Source organism: Anomalospiza imberbis, unplaced genomic scaffold, assembly GCF_031753505.1.
Source record: "Anomalospiza imberbis isolate Cuckoo-Finch-1a 21T00152 unplaced genomic scaffold, ASM3175350v1 scaffold_65, whole genome shotgun sequence".
NCBI classification, from domain to species: domain Eukaryota; kingdom Metazoa; phylum Chordata; class Aves; order Passeriformes; family Viduidae; genus Anomalospiza; species Anomalospiza imberbis.
Genome location: NW_027100262.1, coordinates 176,722 through 199,885, shown reverse-complemented (window position 1 = coordinate 199,885; position 23,164 = coordinate 176,722). Strand labels below are relative to the sequence as shown.

Sequence of the window (23,164 nt, the reverse complement as noted above, 5' to 3'; positions counted from 1 at the left end):
AAAAAGTTATTTATATCAGGTTATATAGGTACAAAAAGCTATGATTCAGGTTATATAGGTATCAGGCTATATAGGTATAAAAAGCTATGATTCAGGTCATACAGATATATACAAAAAGTCATGATTTAGGTTATATCGACACCAGGATATATAGATGTATCAGGTTATATTGATATCTTAAAACTCTAGCTATATAAGCAGCTTGCAACTTTGGTCTAAGTTATACAGGCATCAACACCCAGATCTTGTCCCAGCACTGTGAGCAGCTCCCTGGCTGAATGCTGATCCTGGCAGGCAGCAGAGTCCCTGCCCTGGCACACAGAGCCCTGAAGCACAGGGATCCTATGTTGCCCTGTTCTTTTAAAAGTTTTGAAGCTCTTTTAAGAGTTTTCTATGCCTTCTAATGTTTACATATTTCTACTGGAGTTCTCACCCACTGTTCATGTAAATAATGATTGTTTTACATTCCTCTTTGTGGGAGGAGAGAATTGATGGACTGTTAGTTTGACCACTGTGGTTGGAGAGGTAGCAATTTCTTCCTCCAATCCATTGTCACTTTTGGAATTCTATCTATTGCGAGGTCAGAAATAAAACTGCCTCTTTTCCTTCCTTTTGCTCTTTTGATCTTATTGTAAGTGCGTAAGTTATTTCACGTCGTAGTACGACAATCCTACTCTGCAGGACACTCCTGAGCACCCCTGGCTGCACAGTTGTTCCAAACTGCCCCCCAACAGCTCCGTCCTCACTGATCCCATCGCCTGGGGCTGTGCCAGCTTTAGGAGATGCCTCCAGGGCCAGCCCCTGCATGGCCCCGCACCCACAGACTCACCGCGTACCGCGATGCAAAGGTTCGTCCTCCCGGGAGCTCTCCGGGCCTCGCCTTTCTCTGCTGCAGCTCCCAACGCTCCAACGCCCAGCAAACAACATCCCATCCCCCGACCTTTCTGGGGGAGCCATTTACAACACGGGGGAGTCACAGGAGGACTGGGCTCCCCCAGTTATTCCCTCTGCAGCCGGGACCTCCCCAACCCTTCCCCGCCGGGACCCCCCCGTTCCCCTCAGACCTCTGCCGCTTTCCCCGCGACGGCGAAGGTCCCGCTGGGTCCCCCCTGCCGGCGACCACGGCAACATCCACAACCTGCCCTTCGGGCACCCCCGGGACCTCTTCGGTGTCCACAAGAGACGAGGAAGCCCCGCCGATGGCCCCGATGGCCCCGCGGCCGCCGCTCCGTCCGCCCGCCCGGGCCCCGCGGGACAGCGCCCTGCGCCCCGCGAGCTCCGCTAGGCGGCGTCCCCGCCCGCCGCGCTGAGGGGCCGCTGCCGCTTCCCGCCCTTCGCGCCCGCCCTCAGCGGCCGCCGGGAGCTGCCGGCGCTGCGGCCCGCCCGCCCGCCCGCCCTTTTGTCGGGGCCATGGAGAAGGAAAACCGGTTTAAATTGTTCATGCCGCCGCGCCTGAGCGCTGGGCAGGTGTCTGCGGGCAGATCCCAGGTGAGCGCTCGGCCGCGGGGTCGCTGAGGGGCCCACTCCCGGCCTCCCCCTCGGGCCGCGCTGCTCTGGAGGCCGTGGCTGAGGAGGGGGTAGGGGGGAAAGCGGAGGGGCCCTTCCCCGCGGACAGTGCTGTGCCCGGGGAGTGCTCCGGCAGAGCCCCGAGCTGGAGCACACACACACCTGCCCTGCATGCCGCAGGACGGCTCCTGCGCTGGACTCATTTCAGTGCATATGTCTAGATCGGTGTCGGGGGAGCATCTTCCGTTTGAATTCCACAGACTCGTGTTGTTATTTTCTATCAAAACTGAAGGGAATCATCTTCTCGAGCATCTGCTCTGTGTTGTAAATCCGCATTTGATATGGGTAATTCAGCACAGAGAGCGAGCAGTGCCCCACTCAGATGATCGCACTGGCGTTGATGTCTTGGTCTTACCACATCAAGTGAAAATGTTCTGTCCCCACACTGAGTTGTGAAAATTCAACAAGTTATTTTTTCATGTCGAAGCTCCTTATGAAATATGTTGAGATTCAAACGGGATATTATGACAGCAGATGAGTTAGCTGTTGACAGGATGAACTGTGACTTTTAAAAGGGTATTTTCATGCTGAAACATAATCAGATGAGGTTTAGAACTTCCCTTGGAAGTAAAGCAAAAAAGAAATATCAACTACTGGTCTTCAAAAAAGTAATTTGTCTCCTTGAGTTCTTTACCATGCGCCAGGGCCCAGACAGGCAGGAGCCGCCGAGTTCCCTGCATTGAAAGCTTCTCCTTTGGCCACAGTCTATAAAGCAAACTGCAGGAGACCAACAGTTTGGTAAACCACTGTGAAGTAAGAAGCAAGGGAGTTTCAAAGCCATTACCAATACCTTGGGCTTTGAAAATTGTAGGCAGCCGTTTTATTAATGAAAAATTCTATTTTCATTAATACAAAAATTCTATTTTCATTAATATTCTATTTTCTATCATCTGTAGTGATTTTTTCCCTGGATTTTATAATTCTTCTTTACAAATCTACCCATAAGAAACTAATTTTTAAATTTGTGCAGGGTCTTAACAAATGCTCAGATGATGATTTTAAGTTGCCATTCGACATGTCTAACCGGGGCGAAATCACTGATTCAGGTACAATTAAAATATTTGCTATGTACATTCTTTAGATTTTTATATGTTGCCAAGTTTTAATTTTCATGAGTAGTCTCACAGTTTCATATCTGTAACTGTTAAGTACAGTTTCACTGTTCCTTTTTTTAGAAATACATTGATCAAAATCTCTTCATGTTTCAGATACAATTTCACAGCAAGTAAAACTTTGCTCTGAAGTAGATGAAGAGGTCAGCTAAGTATCAACTCTGCATATCTAATTCTTTGGGGTCTTTTGAATTTGTTCCAAATCAGTGCCTAAAGCATTATTCAGTAGGTATTTCAGGACTAAAGGAAGTAGTCAAAAGGGAATAATGTTTTCTGTCTCCTGTTTAAAGCTGAATCACTTAGAGGAGATATTTGTGATTTAGTGAACATGCCTGGAGACAAATCTTTAAAAATTAAGGTGACTGCAATGTTGTTGTTGTTTTTTCTTTGTTTGAAGTGCCTATGAAGTCTCTGAGCTTTAATTAGAGTAAGATTTAAACCCTTAAGTATCCTTGTGGAACTGGTTCTGAATATTCCGTTGAGGGGCAGAGAAGTTGAAGTCAGAGTATTCTTTTGAAAACTGAAGTAGATTATCCCAATTGCCTTGTCTGGCTTTATTTTATCTGTAAAACAATGAATTTAGTGGTTTCCTCAAGCACTGGATTCTTTTCACAGCATCTTTACCAGCATATTTCTGCTTTAGCACAACTCAGTAAAGCTCATTTTTTTGCAATAGCTTCTGTACTTTGCAGCTACAAAATGCTGTTTGCTACCACAAAATAAACCACATTTCTTGTGCTCTCCCTGCTGATTTTCGGGTCCCTGTGGCCTAGACTTTTTTAATCCTGGCAGCTTTTAAAGTGTCATCAGGACTGTAACTATACTATAACGCAGCCAAAACAAGGACGGTGTTTGGGGGCGCTGCCCATGAACCCCACGGCCCTTTGGGCTCATGTGTTGCTCTTTCCTGTCTCGACCACCGGCCCAGCGCTGCTTGTAGGACACTTTCAAAGTGTCCTAAGGGCACAAGGGTGGTGGCTTTTCTTCCTCCTCCATGCGTGCATTAATGGCAATACCACCGGTACTCTTGGGCAAAGTCTCTGAAGATGCTTTTACTTCACTCAGCTGTGTGTGTCAGAAGGAGAGGAAAGAAAGGGTGTGAAGAACTTACTAGAAGGAATTTCAGGTTCACTGACAATTCTAGCAAAAGCTTTATTGGTTTTGGTGGACTGCAGTTATCTATGTCTTTAAGACCATCTATTTGGTGATGTCTGAAGGCGGTTTGGGATATTTCATTGTATTTGTTTCTCCTACGTGCCCTGTAATGCTTTTTGATACATACAGAGAGGATGCACAAAGATTTAAACTTTGGCTCCTGATCATATATAAGCTTATATCACCATCTGTGGAAAAATATTACTCTTGTGATGTTTTAAGAGATAAGTATGTTATCTACAACAATATTAATTAGATAGCATTTGAGATTAAATTGTGGAACCCGTTTTAATAGAACACAGAAACAATGAATGAATTGTTCTCAAAACTCTACAAAGAGGCTGAGAAGATCAAGCAGTGGAAACTGTCTGTGGAATCAGAACTAAAGCAGAAAGAAAGAAAACTCCAAGAAGATAGAAAGATTATTGAGGCACAGAATAAAACCATTCAAGAACTGCAGGCCAGTATTGTACAGTATACATTAAATAGATGAAGTTAAGTGCTTCCTGGTTTATTATGACAATATCATTGATACAATTAAATATTAAAGATTGTTGCAGTTTGGTTTGTGCCTTGAGAAAATTATTATTTTGAGAAGGTGCATGCACTTCTCCTGTGTGAGCATGTGTATGAAGAATATACCTGTAAGTGTCTCTGTTGCTGGTAAATTATTGTTCATTAATTATTACATCTTTCATGCAAAAGATGACTCAGCATGTAATACCAGATAAAACAGTCTTCTGCCTACTGATGCCCAAAATTACTTTTTCATGAGGGATTTGAGAAGTCGAAGTGCATTTCTAATGTATTTTTCAATAACAGTGTCTTTTTGCATTTGTTCCCTATGAAATTAGTTTGAAAATGAAAAACTCAATTTGAAACTGGAAGATGAGATATGTGAAAATAAAGATCTCTTGAAAGAGTAAGTAATAGAATCAAGTATATACTTTTGTCGTGAAAATAATCAGTTTTCATGTAGGCAGTTTTATATAGCTGTTAAATTTTGAAGGTCGTTTACATTGCTACTCCTTAGGTACACAAAGTACTCTGCACTCCTGTGAAAACAAATGGTGTTTTTTCCCTCCTTTAGAGCTGCTGCTTCGAGGCATCTGTGTAATCTGCTTAAGGAAACCTGCACTCACGTCACAGAGAAGACCAGCAAATGTAAATGCTTTTTAATTTTTTATTTATGAGAGTAAATGTACCTCTAGCTTGCTCTAAATTCACAAAGGGAAGAGAGTTTGCGTGCTGTTCAGATGAGCTCTCCAGTTGAGATCGACTGGATGTGGCTCTTAAAATGAGAAGTGAATTTTAAGTGGCTCACAAAATTAGAAGTGAAGCCGCAGGTCTAACAGATGTATGGTTTGTAGTGCTAAATCCAGAGGACTTTTGAAGCATTAAAATTGTTTGCTGAAAGGTTGCCAGCCCGGGAGCTGTTTGGTTGCCTAAACAGTGATACAGGTTTGAGGCAGTGCCAGCACCCCTGATTAGCCACTGACAGCCACTCCAGTGTAGGGCAGTTCTCCCCTAGTCTGGTCAGCCTGCTGAAGGTTTTCAGTCCCATCCAGGTACTATGAATATATTAAGACATATGAAGTGACATTTCATGCCTGTTTTTAGGCAGTAGAATTTACTCTAAATTCCCAGCACTCTGGAACAAATTTCCAGAGCTGGCAGTTCCTGTTTTCAGCTATCACACATTTGTGGGGAAAAAAGGTCTTAACCTCAAGATATAATGAGTAACTAGAATTCTTCTCATGAAACTGAACAAGCCAAGACAGTTGGACAACTTAATGAAGTTTAAATTCTTGAGGTTTTAAAACATGTTCTTGATTGGGAATTTTACTTTATATGCAATTTAGAATTGTTACTATAATCATTAGAATTTTACTAACTTGATCCTGGATACTTAAGAAGTGTCTATTTCTTTTTAGCCTTAATTCTAGAAACACTTGAGTATAGATGGACTGTTCTTTTTTTGATAGCTGTGTTTCTTACTGTTCTCTTTTTATTGTTTTCTTAGGGGAAAATAGTGTCAGTTACCAAAGTGAAAGGAAAGAAGGAAAATATGGACATGGAATGTTGTTGCAATTTTATAATGGCAGTTCTGCTGATAGGAAGAAATTCAGTGCTAAACCCTAGATTACAGTTTATCAAATACTATCAACAACATTAATACTATAATAATTTATATGGTTACATAAACTGATCCAGAATTACACTTTTCACAGAAAAAAATATATTGGGAAGGAAATTTAAAAGCTGAGCTTGCTTAATGTGTCAGTGAAATACACATTTTCCCTAGATTCTGTAACTTTTGGCACCATGTTTCATAATGACTAATTTAATAAGAATGGAGCTGATAATTCCTTTTTTAATTCATTATGCTGATTAGGTATAATGACTTAGACAGCTGATATTCTTTTTCTTGTATGTTATTGCTTTGCTAGATGAACAGGAAAAAGAAGAAACAATGCAATTGTATGAGCAACTTCATCGCAACATAGAAGTAAGTGACTAAGCTTGATAAAAGGAATGTGAGTTGTGTGCATTTGTGGAGCTGAGTTACATGTTTATGTCGAGATGCTATTTGTGTCCATCATGTGTGTGTATCATGTCACGTGTGATGCAGGGAGCCGGGTTTTCAATCCCTTTTCAATAATTATTTTTGTATTATATAAAGCACATTCACTGGAGGAAGCGCAGCGGCGCGTGGGGTGTAGATCCATGTGATCTGTGTGATATGTGCTTAGTGCTGGGTGACTGCCGGAGCTTCTGTCTTCTTTTTGGACTCTGTTTCACCTACCTGGTGGTTTCTCAAAATGGCTGAGGTTGGCAGCAGCCCCTGGAGAAGTTTCCAGGGTTTCCAATATTGAACTTCAAATATTAAATTTTGTTTTTAGAGAATGACAGTGGCATTTGAAGAGCTTCGTGTGCAAGCAGAGAACGACAGATTGGAAATGAGTTTCAAATGTGAGAATTCTGTTTTGGCTCAACAATTTTGTACTTCATAGCTTTTATTACACGTGCAGTTTCAGGGCAGACAAGTGCTTGAATAGTGAGCAGGTCACCCTGAGACACTGGGACCCTTTTACTCATGCTGCCTCTGTTCACTGCCTGCCCCTTGTATTGTTGTTCCACTGGGCCAAATTTGGAACTTTATTTTTCAAATAGTCACTCAAAGTCCAAGTTTTGTCTGTGAAGTAAAGTCTAGAGATCAATGTTTATTTAATGTAGTTTGTTTATTTAAATGATAATGCACTAGTGTTTAGCTACAGAAGTTTTAGCTAAATGCTCACTCTATATGTATAGGCTACTATGTTCCTGTTTCATTTTCACATGCTCTTGTCTGTTTGTTTCTTGCAACAAACATGGAGTAATGGACTAATTCTGTGGAAGGCTGGCAAAAAAAAGATATTTTGATTATAAAATCAAACATTGCTTCAACAATTACTCTTGGGAAACAAATTGTACAGCTGTACAATTGCAAGCAATCTTAAACTGGATGTTGTATTGAACTTGGAGTATATTTCAGCTAGAATGTTAACTATGGATATTACTGTATCTCCAAAGTAAAAGAAGAAGCAGAAAAAGTGGACAAGTTTGAAGAAGAATACAAACTGGAAGTCAGTCAAAAGGAAAAGCAGGTTTGCTCAGTTTTACCATCTAATAGGTAGAGCTTTATTTGTGACTAAAGGGACAATGCAAGAGCCAAGTAGTGTTTCTGGGTATTAGTAAAAAAGACAAAATAACATCTGAAGCTTCATTTAAGTCAGATTCTGCTAAGTTAAGTGATGTTTCAGTACCTTTAGTCTACTGGAACTCATGGTTTGGATTTGAATTGGAGAACTTTTTTGTTTAGAGTAATGTGACTTGATCAATATTTGGCTAAGATTACATCTAGCCAAATATTATCTATCTGTCTGTCTGTCTATCTATCTGTCTATTTATCTATCTATCTATCTATCTAATCTAACTTGAATGACAGCAAAATGTCTGCTTGTCATAGCTGGGGTACATATGAAAATTAGTATCTGTCCTTATTCCAGACTTCATTGTGATATTTCTTGCATTTTGCTAGATTTCAGCTCTTATCATACAGACAGATGAAAAAGATGGTGTAATAAAAGACATCAAGGCTCAGCTGCAGACATCACAACATAAGATTGCGGATTTAATAGAAGCAAAATGTAAGAATTCTGTCTGCTATGTTTAAATGTAATTGTTTATAGAAGCATAGGAAACAGGGTCATGGTAATCTTATTCTGTTGCTGGTTGGCAACAGAATTTTGGGGCCTTGAAGGCCTTATTTTTGTTTGGAACAGAAGCTGCTCATGTGGGATCAGGACTGGCAGGGTAGTTTTTAAGGCAAGTCAAGCAGTGAGAGCTTGAAAATTGCAAGGGGAAAATACGTTGCTTCAGTTTTGCAAATTTACAGTCACACAGATGTCAGCGAGGAAATTTACTTTTCAAAACTTGATTTTCAATATTTTTAAGCCATCTATATTCAAAGTATTTTGTAGTATATGATGTCAGTACCATTGGTCTAAGTGAAATTCTTTAAATGTATGTAATTTTCCATTTTTAGCAGCATTTTTTAGTAAATATCCTATTTTTGAAAATAGAAACATACATCTTTTTTTGTTTAGTACATGAAGAAGAAATGTTAAAGGAATCCCAGGTCAGTCAAGAACATTTGAGGGCGGAGCTGGAAGAGGCTAAAATTTCATTGCAAAAGGCAGAGGTACACCTTGCTTATAGTTTTACAGTATAAATAGACTAGATGAGTATTTGCATAAATAATTATAGATACTTTAGATATTAAACTGCTGTAGCTGTTTGTTGCAAAACATGTTTAGAAATTATATCGTGTTTTGAAGGTTACTCAAAAGAACTTAGAAACCGAATTCCAGACTACAGTGAACACATTAATACAGGTTACCAGAGAAAAGGAAGAAAAGGAAGAAGAATGTAAAAAGATGAAGGCTTTGCTGGCAGCCCTGACAGAGGAGTTTGAGACTTCTACTGCCAATTTGAAAAGCTTGCTGCAAAAAGAGCAAAATAGGTAAATTAAAGAGTTTGAATTGGAAGAGTGATCTTACAGGTTGCAGTCTTTGACAAAACCAAGAACAGTTGAAAATGAAGCTGAAATGTGGAGGTTTTTTTGACACAGTGGTATAAATGCAGATAATTTAATGCAATTTTTTAAATTTGTGATAGTTGATACTGGTCTATAAAAAGTAAATTTTTGCCCCCTCCAACTTTCATAATTCTGTCTCTAAGAAATACAGATTTCTGTAAGTATATATTTGTTTACTTTTATGTCTACTGTTCTGAAGTTGTAAAAGTGAAATTTTATATGAGCTGCAGGCAGATACATCATCTGCGTGTTGAAAGGTAAATATTCTTAAAGTGCTTGTGGTAAGACTTTGTCTTATTGTCCTTCAAATTTCAAATGCGGTGCTTTGTACTGTACATTTGGGGTTTTTTAATTACCATTTTCTTAGATTAAAGGAATATGAAGATGATTCAAAGCTGCTTACCTTGGAGCTCCAAAATAAATCTGCTGAACTGGGTAAGGCTTGTAGAAAGGCAGAAAATGAGCTAGGCAGTAATAAAAATGTTTTCTGCTGTTTTCTGGAAATGGACTGTCTCTAGTAGTTGGAGAAATGATTTTACAGTACCTGTACCTGTCAGGAATGCCTAAATTTATTTTTGCTCAGCTGACTCCCTTTTCTTTGCGGGTCATTGCTACTGGCAACAGCCAAAGGGCAGTGCTGTGCAGAGTTCCAATAGTAAGACCATTCATGCATGAATTCTCATGGAATTAATTTTGGTTTCCAGCTAAGACCAGTAGCACCACAGGTGCCAGGAGTGACTTCTGTAGCTTGTAGCAGAGTTAAAACCCTCCCATTAAGGTTTCTGTAGACCCTCCCCATGCTGGATGTGGAATGATGCTGGCAGGGGCTGTCTTTAAATACTGCTTTGATATCATGTGGTTTCTAGGGATGTGCTCCTTAGTCCCCAGAGTAAGAGATCTGCCTTCGGGGTGGTTTTCCTGGGGTGCAGCACATGGCCCCAGATCTCATCTGGCAGATGAGAAATGCAGTTGGATGCCTCTGTCTACGTTGAGGGCATCTATGGAGAGGTGCTCAAGAGGGAACTGCTAATGCTTGTCTAGAACAGGGCAAGACCTGTGAGAGTTCCACACTAAACACGACCTTGCTGTTGAGTGCTTGCAAAAAATACCAGCATTGTGAATGTGCACATAAAAAACATTTGGAAGTTAGTTACAGCTGGTTTCCTTTTTCAGCATATCCATGTGATACCTTCAGAAGTTCAGATTTTTTTTCTGGAACAATGCAGATGCATCAATACTTGGAGAATATTCTAGTCTTACAGTCCAGGGTTTATTTGAAACCAGAATTGTGGGAAACATAATAGGCTCTAAATTTTATTGAAGATAAATAATTAGTTTTTCTTCAGATATAGGTTTGCTAATGTCTTTCTTAATAATTTTTTCAAGTCTACATTTAGATTGTCATAAAATAGCTTTACAGTTTCTTAACTTAATCCAACAAGTTTTGAGAACTGGGTATTGCAAAAGGGTAAATGTTTTATACTGCCTGCTAAATATGAAAAATTATTTCTGATCCATTAATTTTACATTACATGTGCTGTAGAAGAGATGACTAAAGTAAAATGTGATAGAGAAGTGCAACTTGAAGAACTGTCAGAAACTCTGGTAAATTTTCATTTTATTAATCTCATGGCATTTGAAATTCCTCTTGCTTTGTAAGTCTCTTAAATGCTAAATATTCACCGTCTAGTCTACCTTAACATTTCTACTAAACTTTCTCACGCACTATTTCAGTGTTTTCTTTGAAGAACTTCTTTATTGCAACTGTTTTTCTTGTCTCCTGTGCTTTGGTTTTTCTTGTCTCCCATGTTTTGGTTTTCCTTGTCAAGGTTTTTGGTTTTTTCCTTCTTTGTTCATACCCATTCAAATGCCATTCCCTCTGGACATAAAGTTTTCCCATTTTTTTCTTACTTACAGGAAGGTAATTAGCTCTGTGAACCATACTGTACTGTGACACAAGCCCATTTTCTGTCACAGAAGTCTAAGCTATATGAAGTACACTCTTAATAGAGGTTTATTTTCATTATGATTTTATATTTACTAGTCTAACAAGAAACCATATCAGCTAAAGTTAAGATAGTGTGAAATCAGGTGTGCATTTTAGCATGTCTGCTTGTTGTTGTAATCTGTGCATTGAGTGTTCTGAACTGAGTTACACTGATTTTCTAAAATGGGCAAATTGGAGGACTTTTACTGAAGAATCTTGAGGCTACTGTAGAAAATTTGCAGAGAGAAGAATTTGGAGAGAGAAATGAAAATGCTCTCCAAATGAGAGAGGTCTGAAGTAGGGCAATAGTAACATGTTTTTATAAACAGTGAAGTTGCACATTATGACGTGTATATAAATACATAAGAAATAGCACACAGAGCAGTGTCCCACCCTGAACTGCTCTGCTCCTCACAGTGACAGAAGGAGATGCTCTGTGCTCCTGTTTAGAGGAGCCTGACTGCTGCCCCTTGCCCTCCTGCAGTAGCTGTGCTAAGGATGAAGACACAGCCCTGTTGATTGCCTTTCTGTTCTGTTATATAGAACTGGAATTCTCTGATGTTTATTTGGTCTTATTTTATTTGGATGAATGCAAAAGCTTATGAAGTCTGAAGCCAATGTCTTTATTTAAAATCATGTCCAAGAAATCTAATTTAGTAGTTTTTAGTTGACTGGGTAGTTAAACTCACAGCAGGGGGCATTAACAGCACTGGTGTCAGAGTTCACTATCTCACACTACTTCCATATCCCACCAGAGATATGTAGAGATACAGTCTGGATAATCCATGACATGGATGTTGTTTGGTTCTTCTGAAAGCCTTGTGCTCTTAGGTCATGTCTGATAACCTCCATGAGTTGTAGTTTACACATGTATACTCAAAAGTCTTCCTTTTCATTTGGCAGAAAGAAATCCCTGATTTGAAAGCACAGCTGACTAGTACAGCTGAAAAGGAACAAGATTATTTAAACCAGCTTGTGACTCTGAAAACAGATCTTGAACAAGAGGCGTATGACCATTTTAAAAATATAGTATTTAATTTTTTTTTGTGTTACATAGAAGTTGCTTTAATACACAGTGAAATGAACTATGATTGTTTTCTAATGAAAGTTTTGAACCACACAGTATGACATTGATTATATACTTACATTTCTTACTTACACTTACTTACACTTACTTCTTATACTTACACTTGGTCTATTTGTATGTATTCTATGGCATTTGTAGTTGTTCCATGTATCTTTGACTTACTTAACAAGAAGAGAAAGTTTCTGAATTCATTGTTAAATCTTGCTTTGAACTACATCATCTTCACTAACCATTATATTTATATAAAAGTTGACTCTGGTTTTCTTTCCCTCTTCTGTCACCTTTTTATATCCCTGTGTCTTTGCTGCAAAGCTTGTAATTGTAGATAAAGGCCTAGACTTTTTTCACCATGGGATAACACTTGATAATGGGTATATTTAATTTAAGAGATTTCAGAATGCATGTCCTTACTCCTCTTGGCCATTTGTTTTAAATTAGGTTAAAGAATGAACAACTAACAGTGTATCTCAATAAGCTTTCACTAGAGAAAGAACAAATAGCACAAGAGAAGAATGTTTTGGCTGCAGAACTTAAGAAACTGCAAGAACAACAAGAGGCAAGTTATAAACTTCCAGCTTTTTTTAAAGGATAATGCTCAATTTTACAAATCACTCAGTTTGACAAATAGGATGATGAACTGCAACATGACATGGTTCTGTAGAGTACCTGAATCATTTTTTGTGTTAGAATTGGAAAGAAAGTGTATTTACACTTGTGACTAAGGCAGGTCAGTGCGCTTTGGATGTCTTTGAATTTTTAAGAAGTCACTTTGAATTTTATTTCTTTGCTGACATGGGTCTTTATTTAGGATAGTAAGAAAAAAGAAGAATCTACAAAACAGTTAGTTGAAAACCTAGAAGAGGCAAATGGCCAGCTAAGGCAAGTAAAAGCAAGTATTAATATCTGATATTGTTAAAGGAAGGAGACTCAAATAGTTGTGTTCATATGCTGCTTTCTGGGTTTTTTTGATGAATGTTTTTCTAGATTATATAGCTAAACAGAAACTATTCAGAATTGCTGTTGACCAAGTAGAAATTTTCTCAGATTAGAAATACCTATTGCTACAGGAACGTTTGCCACCATTTTGTATTACATAGGAAGAGCTGTCTTGTTTTGCATTAGACATCTTAGGTGTTCAGGAAATTAAAATGGAAGTTCAAGGTTATGGATTAAATGTGACAAGGCAAAACTGGATAAGTGTTACTCTCTGCAGAAGTCTCTGTATCATCAGTTCAATAGACATGCAACCTCCCATGTTTCACAGCTGCATTACAATATTGCAGGTTAGGATGTATTTTCCTTAGGTTAGCTGGAAGATCTTTTTCTGCTTAAAAAAAGTGTAGACAGTTCACATATTGACTTATTAGGCATGTTGCTTCATTTAAAGAACATTTTCATTAAGCAGCTTATGCAGTTCCCATCAACATTAGCAGCTCTTTTTAGAAAATAAAATATAGGTTTATTAGAAGTACTGAAAATAAGTTAAAGGCAATAAGTAAATATTTACTAATGCTTGTTAATTTGGCACTTAGAAATGAACTGGAGTCTCTGAAGGAGAAAATGGCAAAGACAGGTGAAGAGATTAAAAGTACACTGGATGAAAGAGAAGAAAACGTACGTCACGTTGTGTGTCATGAAAATACGGTTACATAACCTGTAGGACAGAATCTAAATGTAAAATCTTTTTTGGGATTTTTTCTGCAAAGCTCTGCCTGGGGGGATGTGATCTCTGCCGAGGCTTTCTTCTTTCACAGCTGCTGCCAGCTGTGACACTGTGTGTCCACATGCTGAGCCATGTTGTTTCAAAAGACAAGCACAGACACAGGGATGCTTACTCTTTGCTGGGAAGTTTAATATTAAAGATTTGTTTGTCTTCAGACAAACAGAGAACCTGCTTTTCTGTTTTTTCATACACCCACTCAGTGATGGATGGGCTCTTGATTAGCTTTTTATATGTAAATTGAGTTTTAGCTTAAATATCCAAATATTTTTACTTTCTTTCTACTGTTTCAAAGCAACCTGGGGTTTTTAGCATTAGAATGAATTTCAAAATTTCCTTGTAAAAATCAAAGATTTACAATTGTAATTTCAGATTAAGAGTATTGAAAATGAAATTTCAAGAAAGGAAAAGCAGTTGAAGATTCTAGAAAATAATTGGGAAAATTAATTTTTTCATGGTTTATAGGGAACTTCATACAATTGCATTTTTTAAATTGTGAAGATACTGAGTGTTTTTTTCTTCTTCTTTCTTGACTCTATAACCACTAAGGAACTGGTTCACTGCTGCTAATTAACATCTTGTAGTACTTTATTACTAAAACTCTGATCATTCTAACACATCAGCTTGTGTTTCAGTCCCATTGGAATAAACCACACTGGTGCAAGTGCATTTTGAGAACACTTACAGGAATTGCTAACATAGGGAGTCATTTTTAGAACTTAATAATTAATGTTTGAAATATCTCTTTCAGATGAATAATTTAAAGAAACAGGTGGAAAATAAAACCAAATGCATTGAAGAGTTGCAGCAGGAGGTGTGTAGAGATTTTAAATATCACAAATACATAAACAGAATGTATTTGGTTTGACTTCTTTAGATACACCTATGTAATTTTAAAATTTTCCTTTCTTATCCTAACCCTGAGCAAATTAAGGAGTCATCTTTGGGATCCCTTGATTTGTTAAATGAGCCTTAATTTGAAATAAGCAATTACAAAAATAATATCTTTAATAAACCTCTACTTTTTTCATTTAGCACATAGTATTATTTATGTACTTGTAATAAGTACCTCAGTTACCACTAGTAGAAAAGAATTCTGCACTAGCACAAATTGTAGTAACTTCACTGTAAAAACAGATAACTTGTATTTTTTGTCATGACATCTTCACATTTCTGTCAGCAGCATCTTAGTTTAATTCCCATTCTGCACCTCATTTGTTATTCCCTGCTGTTGCTCAGGAGGAGCCTTTCTTAAAGTCATGAAGAAACAGTAATTATCACAGTAATTAGTTGAGCATTCTTTTGCCTGAAGAGTTGTTCTGGAACCTGAGCTGCACAACAGACAGTTATTTGCCTGATGAAAGCTGGAATATTGAAGATTCTGACATTTTTGATGCAGTTAAACCATTACATAATTCTGTTAACTTACTAAGGTACAGTGCTTGTTTTATTTCAACAGAATAAGGTGCTGAAAAAGAAAATTACTGCAGAAAGCAAGAAAGCCAATATCTGTGAAGGGAAGGTAGGTTTAAACAACATCACATAGAAGATGAGGTGAGTGTTTTTAAGTCCCAGTGTAACTAATGATAATACTTGTTAAATGTATTCTGAACTGGTTTATGGATCTGGGATACGGATTTTGCAGGAATGAGCTCATAGTTTTTAGAAGATGCTTCCATTTTTAATCATTGGGCACTGACTATTGGACATTTAAAAGAGATGGACTTCACATTGTTATTAATTATGTTTCTAATCTGTTCCTTCCTTTTTTCCTTTTGTTGATAGTGGACTGAACAGGGTTCAGCAACCTCATTGAAACAGAAAAGCATTTAAAAGACATATATATATATATAATTCACTTTAGGCTATTCTTTAAATGTGTTCTGCTGTGGCAGTCCCTCTGATGGGAATATTGTGTCCAGCTTTGAGTACTTCACTTGAAGAAAAGTGGACTTTTTTGAGGATATTCATATGATAAATTTAAAAGGAAAAACTGTAATCAAAATGCAGAGCTGGGTGGAAAATGTACCATAAAACCTGTGAAAATCTTATATAGATTTACAAGAGAGGGAATAAAATCTCCATCTGTGTTTTTTTCTGAGGCATTCACAGCATTTAGGGTGACTGCTTAGGGCAGTCTTCCCCATTGTGCTGTTGCCATTGTTTCTTTGAGAATTTTCTAACTCACTTCAGGCCAGAGTTCAATTCTTTATTTTAAAAAAGCTGATCTTTTAAATAGGAAACACTTTAATCATATACCTGAAAAGTAACTGTATTTTTGAGTTTCTGCTCAAAAATAAGAGGTAAGAAAAAAATCATTAACATGGTAATTCCTAAACAAATAACATCAGCAATTCTGCCTTCTCAAAAGGTGAATAAATTGCAGTTAGAGATGGAAAATATGAACAAGCAACATAAGGAAGCAGCTGACCTCTATCAAAAAGACATAGAAACAAGAAAAGTAAATGAAAATAAACTTCGCGAAGAGGTGAGAGGTGTTAATTTTTACTGCAATTTAATTTTTTAAAATTTAATGTTTTTATGAAACTTTATTGGTCAGAGTCCTTGCTTTTACATTTCAGTCTTATCAACCTAAATGGAACTTCTTGTGTATGCCTGTGAGCAAAGCTTTAGTGCATTAGATGCCTAAGTTGAAGTATTTGAATATGTCTTTGCTAATAAGAACTCTTTAAAAAATTCTTTCTTTCAAGATGGAGTTCAAAGAAATTCTACCCTTAGTATAAAGTTAGCATAATTAAACTAGATTATAACTTCTCCCATATTTGTATTTTTCTGCCCATGCCTTTTTTGATGGTAATGCTAAGAAATGTTAGGGCAGAGTGCTTGAAATGGCCTTCTGGTTTGAAGTGAATTTGCCTGCCATGGATGCACTTTTGATCTTGCACATTTTAACAATTTGCATAAAAGATGTGGGATTTGAAAAGGATCTTAAAAGCAAATGAAGCCCAAGTGGGACTACATATTTTGCACCCACAGGGGGAAGAAGAAATTAAATTAGGATTTAAAAAAAAATACATTGTTATGTTTATGAATGAAATGCATTTTATTACTAACAGATAGAAAAGATTAGGTTGCTTTATGATGAAACAGCAATGATACAGAGAGAAACTGATGTTCGATGTCAGCATAAGATAACTGAAATGGTGGCACTTATGGAAAAGCACAAGGTAAGAGATTTTACTGATTGCTGTGACTTGTAATGTGTGATACTATGTTAATAACCTTTCAAAACCAGAAAAAGGCCTGAATCTGGGAAAAGGAAGCTGAACACATGCTTGACTTTGCATCATCTAAAATCAAATTAATTTGAAGATTTTGAAAAGATTCCTATGGGCAGATAAATTCAATTTATCTAAACTTCTGGGATTTTTAGATTTTTTTTTTTAATTCAGGCTTTCTTTGATACGCTCTGAATGCAGTATTTTTCAGTATCAGTTTGGCCTCTTTCTCGGAGGAGATTACTTAGGGACTGTCAGCAGTTTAGCTTGACACATTTTAGTTTACCTTTCTATTACTCTCTTTTGCAATATCTTTAGCAGATGCCATTAATAAAAATAGCACAGCTGGCTCTTAGGTGCTGAACACATACTGCTGCATAGAAATAAAGCACTCTCTGCCAGTCTACAAAATAATACTTGCACCGAGCATTTTCTGTTTTAAACTTTCTGCAGAAGGATCAGTGTTTGTTCATGGTACTTTGTGGATCTTAAGAGCCTAGTGTGAAAAAATGACTGATGTTTTAAGACTGGATAGCTCTATAATTGTAACATTTAGTCACATGTTTTGAGTTTGTTGTTGGTTTGTTTTTTTTTTAATACAGAACGAATATGATAAAATGGTCGAAGAAAAAGATGCGGAGTTAGAAGTATATAAAATTAAACAGCAAAAGCAGTTATCATCAGAAAGAGCAATGGTAAAGAGTACTTTCCAATGTTAAATAATTCAGTGGAGGGGCTGATGTCCTTGTGTAGTGGTTTTATACTGGCTAAGTGCCAGGCACACAAAAGAATATTCACTTGTTTTTCTCTGCTATAGTTGAACAGAGGAGGGGAAAGAAAAATTCAAGGGCTTCTGAGTTGAGATAAGGATTGGGAGAAAAACACACTTCAAGTGTAAAACAGGTTCAAACTTAAATAGTATCAAAAAAATTTATTATTAATAGAATTAAAAGTGAGTAATGAGAATTAAAATAAACCTTTAATACACCTTTTTTCCCAATCCCTTCCTCTTGCCCACCGACAACGCAGAGAGACAAAACGTGATCTTTTAGTCAATTTGTGACTTCTAAAAATTGTTTTTCAGTTTGCTTAGAGTTTATTTTTCTTGCTGTGCTGTGGGGTCTTTCCCACCAGAGACAGTTCTCTGTGAACTTTTCCAGTGTGGTTTTAATTTCTTTGAGTAGCAGTCCTGCCCAACCTGCTGCAACATGAGTCCCTCTCACAGGGAAACAGTCTTCCCACAACTGTTTTGCATGGGTCATTAGTTCATGGGGTGTAGTCTTTTCAGGAGGAGCTGTTCTAGTTTGGAAGCAGGGGTCCTGTTTCTCTGTCTTCTCTCTTTGTTTGAATTTCCCGCTAGACTGCAGCTTTTTAGCATCCACTCGCTCCAGCACCAGCACCTTTTCTCATGGGCCGTGAGTGGATCTCTGCATTCCCCCATGTGCTTTGTGAATTACAGGGAGACAGTTTGTTGTATTATAGTCCTCACTACAGCTTGCAAAAGAATCTCCGCTCTGACGTTTGGAGCACTTCTTTTCCTTCCTTCCCCTCACTGAATTTAGTGACCATGTTCTTTTCACATGTCTTCACTTTTGCCTTTTCTCTGATTCGGTAGGAGATTGTTGTCTGCGGGTTCGTTTGTTCTCAAGTTCTGTCAGTTGAAAAGTTCTTACAGGGTTTTGCAGTGTTGAAAGGGAGCTGCTCACCATGCCCCAGCTATGGCACCTCTCCACCCTTTGGAAGAAGAAGAAAAAACGCGTGCAGTTTTTATCCTCCGTAAATATGTCATCACAGAGGCATTGTCAACTTTTTAAATTGGGCCATTGTCAGAGCCTTCAGCAGTTGGCTCTGCTGGACATAGTAGAAGCTTCCAATATGTGAAAAACGCCATTCACTCGTGTTAAAATTTTAGAAGTTTAATAGTAATGAAAATAGTAATAAAAATTAGGATAACAAGAGACAATAAGAAGCAAAGAATTATAGACAGTCTGGGTGCCTTGCACTCTGCCACAAAGCACACCTTGCTAACAAAGGATTAACCTGTAAAAGCCTGTTGCATATTCATATATCTCATACATAATTCAAACATTCCTTTTCAAACCAGTGTGTTTCTGCTTAATTTTAGCTTTCCCCCCTCATCTTGTAAATCCATTTTCTTGGCTCCTTGAAGACTGAGTGAAGTCTGAGCATTGCCGATAAGGAGGCAATAATTCTTTTCTTGTAATCTTGGTGTCTTGTTGCTGTTATTTCTATGTGAAAAATGTCTTGGTTATATTATCCATTCCTTGAGCTAGTTACAAAAAGTATTGTACATCACAGTTTCTATTTTAATATTATGCTATAGCCTAAAAACTCTATTTACCACACTACTTAAAAGAGATTAATACAGCATAACTTTCCAACATAGCACATACAGTATTCATTTTAACATTTGTGAAGAGCCAGTCATACAATATGCATTTTTCACAAACAGCTTTCTCTTTCAGAAGCTGCTTCTGTGGCTTCCTCTGCCTCCGCTGAGAGCCAAGCTGTGTTAAACCAACACACCTTGAGGTGTAATATAATTATAAATGCCATATTTTACTTCTTCCTGTTGAATACTTGAGGAGAGGTTAACTGTCTGCTTTAGTAGGACTGAACAGTTAAAATCACTAATTAGTTTACTTTTATTTTCTTACACATTTTATTCTGGGCACTAAAAACTCCAAATGTTTCATGTTTCTAAAAATAAATTGGAGTAGCAGTGTGTTTGTGTCCACTGTTCCAGATAGTGTGTCATGTTCTGACTTCACACTTTGAATAGAAAACTTCTGTTTTAAATAGTTAGATTGTGTCCTCTCACATTTGTTCTCCCAAATGTTTTAAGGCATTACCTTGAACACTCCTGATCAAGTACCTGTTTCTTTTCAGTCTTTTTTAAACAAGCTAGCAAAGCTTCGAGTATAGGGTTGAAAAGCAAATAGAATTATATTTTGTATCTAATGAGTATCCCTATTAATTACTGTCTCACTTCGGACTGTTTTCTTTTTTCTGGTGCATAATTAACCCTTGATTTAATTGTTTTTAGGAAACTGAGCTGTCACGTTTGAAAAGTGAACTGTCATCCCTTAAAGAACAACTGAAAGCAGAAATTGAAGAAAAGGTGGAGTTTTTTACTAACCGAGCACTGTGGGTGAGAGGTGTGGCCTGGGCTTGTCCTGTGGGAGAAGTTTTATAAGAAATGAAACTGAATAGAAAAACAATGACTTTTGAATGCTGAGGTTGTACTAAATCTGGTCATAGATTTGTGTGAACTTTGTAGGTCTGTGATTATAGACTGTGCTCTGTAATTACACCAAGAAGATTTTAAACAACTGAATTCAAATAAATATTTACTTCCTGTCACATAACTCTTTTTTAGGAGAATCTTGTAAAAGAGCACTCTCGCAATATGATTCTTGAAAGTGAAAAGAAACACAAGGTAACTTTAACTTTTTAATTGGTTTTATAATTTAGTAGTATTTGTATGTGTAGAATCAATTGAAGTGCCATGATAATTTATTTGCATTCAACAAAAGACATTGGAATGCTTTTAAGTTAAAACTTTTTAAATTATAGAAAATACAAATTTATGTTCCTGAGATTCCTAAACCTTGTTTAGATCTATACAGTGAATCTATTCATGTCAAAAATTGAAAGTCTCCAAATTATATTCCTACAGAAGTCAATATGGTGGAAAAGAAAAAAAAAGTCTCCTTTGGTACCTGCACAGGAAGCCCCTTGGGCAGTCCAACACTGAAATTTTGTAACTCCTAGCAGTGAATTTTTCTTGTTGCATTTTTCTGCCTGTATTTCTTACTTCTCTGAAGATGTTTGTGGTGTAGTTTTTTTGGTTTTTTTTTTTTTTTCCCTGGGATAAGAAGGGATTTTAAAGGGTCATACAATTCCATGGAGATATCAGACAGCAGTTTCTGGAAGGACTCCCAGTGTGTAATTCTTCTTGCTCAGTTGTTGCTTTGTGTCTCTAGAATTGTTTTACTTAGTCTTAAAAGTGTCCATTTGTAAAGGCACTTTTTCTCTGTGGAAGAGAAAAAAGCTTATGTAGCTGTAAAAATTATCAAAGTAGTACTGACTGCAGAACTTACCATTCTTCCCTGTCAGGAGTTCACTTGTGGTTTTCATACTGGAACAATATAGAGTCCAGCACCATTTTGATGTTATCTTTCTAAAAAAGGACTGCACTGGACCATTGCAATGCTTCTCAGTTTAACTTCTAGTGAAAAGACTATTTTAAGTAACACCAGTCTTGATATAGCTATCAATATTTCTATGAAAGTCTTTTCCTGCAGTTTTGTTTACTTCCATTTTCTTAGATGTTTGATGTAGTCTACATGTAGTGGCTACAGTTCAGAATAACCTGAATTTCTGCAGATAAGCATGAAGAACCTAAATACAATGTGCCATGAAACTCAGCTCTTCCATAGCTTCCTGTTCATTCTCCTCATTTGGCAACCAAAAAAAAGATATTTCCATCCCATCCCACTTTGTCTGAGTCTTTGCTTCATGTTTGGATGGAAGGATTAATAGTTCCACCATGTCTCTCAGGTGTCTTCTTGGACACTCAGACTGTAAACTGGGTCATGAGTTTGGGGTTAGATTCTCTACTTACCCCATAAAATATAATCTAAAAATATAAATATTTTCTTTCCCAGACATATATTATAAAGACTCCTCCAACAGATAAAATGCAAAGTGGAAGAAGCACAAACCTGCCTTCAGAGCAGAGCACAAGGAAAAAGCAGAAAGTGCTTCTCCAGCTGGATACTCAGTCAGACAGCTCTGAGCACACTGACCTCCTGGTAAGAGTCAGAGAACAAATCATGTGCTGAACAGTCCTTTGTGTTCACTGCTGTGTCTAAGAATGAAGATAAAGAGTTTGGGCTTCCACATTCAAGCCAATATTTACATGTATATTCTTACTTTATTGGTTCTTTCTGGCATTGTAGTTGTATGTACATAACTGACATTTTTTATTGAACTGTTATGCCTCATAATGACATCTTAACTTTTTTTTTTAATACTTTAGTATCCTTAGGGGGAAAGAAAAAGTATTTTTTAATATAGTGTGACTAAGTAACTTTTGAATTTATTAGAGCATAGTCTCGGAAGAAGAAATGTTTAAAAAATTGTACGACGATTATCCACAAGCTTCACAGTTACATTCCACAGCACCAAAAAAGGTATGTTAGCCTTTCATAAGATTAAACCAAACGGGTAATCCGATTGTTTACAGAAACTAATGGATGACTTTATTTTCCTTCCTAGACACCAGCTCCATCCAATGTGAAATCTCCAGGCTCTGCCCTGAAACTCAGAACCATGAGGAGAATGCGCGAGGCGGGGTGGACCGCGGTTTCCAAAATGGACAGGAAAAGAAAAATTAAAGATGTTGTAAAGTTCTTTACTTAAAATGCAGAAATACCCATTCCTTACTGGTGCCACCACAGGGTTGGATTTTCTCTCATAGTTAGTACTTTGTTGCATTTTTCTGTCATACTCAGTGTGTTTAATACTATGTTCGTTCCTTTACACATATAAACTTTATAGATCTATAACTACGTCCCCCTGCAGAGCTTTTTCCACCTTTCCTCCCTTGTGCTTCAAAATGTTGGGACACAAATTAGCCAATTTTAAATTTTGAAATAAATATAACTACATAGAAAGTTGTTTCAAAGCTGTTTCTGGCATTAGAAATTCTGGTTTTAAAGAACTTCTGTTCTTTTAAATTTACTCTGTTTTTCTTAACACATAAATACTTAGTGGAAGAAATGTAGCTGATAAATGTATGTACTTTTACCTGAAGTCCTCTTGCTTTTCCCTGCATTTTAATGGCTGTTAGGCTTGTCTTTTTAGACTGTTTTGTTTTCAGTATGTTGAAACGGTTTTGAAACTTCTAAAATTTCAGTAGAATTACTTGTATTTTAAAGATTTCAGCTTCATAAGGAGTAAAATATGCACGTTATAAGATCGTGAAAACAATGTTAAGATGCCATTAAATTGTTTATCTGAAATAGAAAGTGTGGGACTAGATGTTGTTGCTTTAAATATTTGAACACAGACAGAAATCACCCACCAACCTTCCTAGGGACCAGCAGAAGTGTAAGGATAGATTAGAACAT

At 37.3% G+C, this 23,164-nt stretch overlaps 1 protein-coding gene across 1 annotated transcript; it reads left to right on the top strand.

Moving 5' to 3' along the window:
• Positions 1 to 1,380: 1,380 nt before the first annotated feature.
• On the top strand, positions 1,381 to 23,058 carry SYCP1 (synaptonemal complex protein 1). The gene is made up of 29 exons (XM_068178970.1): positions 1,381 to 1,488; positions 2,537 to 2,612; positions 2,775 to 2,821; positions 4,129 to 4,293; positions 4,688 to 4,755; positions 4,924 to 4,997; positions 6,284 to 6,342; positions 6,737 to 6,806; positions 7,407 to 7,480; positions 7,915 to 8,023; positions 8,483 to 8,577; positions 8,714 to 8,898; positions 9,341 to 9,408; positions 10,517 to 10,577; positions 11,145 to 11,250; positions 11,864 to 11,967; positions 12,486 to 12,603; positions 12,856 to 12,926; positions 13,580 to 13,661; positions 14,519 to 14,581; positions 15,227 to 15,289; positions 16,139 to 16,255; positions 16,845 to 16,955; positions 17,609 to 17,701; positions 20,074 to 20,148; positions 20,407 to 20,466; positions 21,698 to 21,844; positions 22,139 to 22,225; positions 22,311 to 23,058. Exons 1-29 carry the CDS (start codon positions 1,411 to 1,413, stop codon positions 22,452 to 22,454), a joined length of 2,670 nt encoding a protein of 889 aa, XP_068035071.1. The 5' UTR covers positions 1,381 to 1,410; the 3' UTR covers positions 22,455 to 23,058.
• The last annotated feature ends 106 nt before the right edge of the window (positions 23,059 to 23,164 follow it).

Excerpts from the sequence above, each read along its gene's own strand:
- SYCP1 (XM_068178970.1), top strand. The coding sequence starts at position 1,411 with ATGGAGAAGGAAAACCGGTTTAAATTGTTCATGCCGCCGCGCCTGAGC. Across the intron at positions 11,968-12,485 it reads ACAGATCTTGAACAAGAGGC|GTTAAAGAATGAACAACTAA; the intron begins GTATGACCATTT and ends GTTTTAAATTAG. Across the intron at positions 17,702-20,073 it reads TATCATCAGAAAGAGCAATG|GAAACTGAGCTGTCACGTTT; the intron begins GTAAAGAGTACT and ends AATTGTTTTTAG.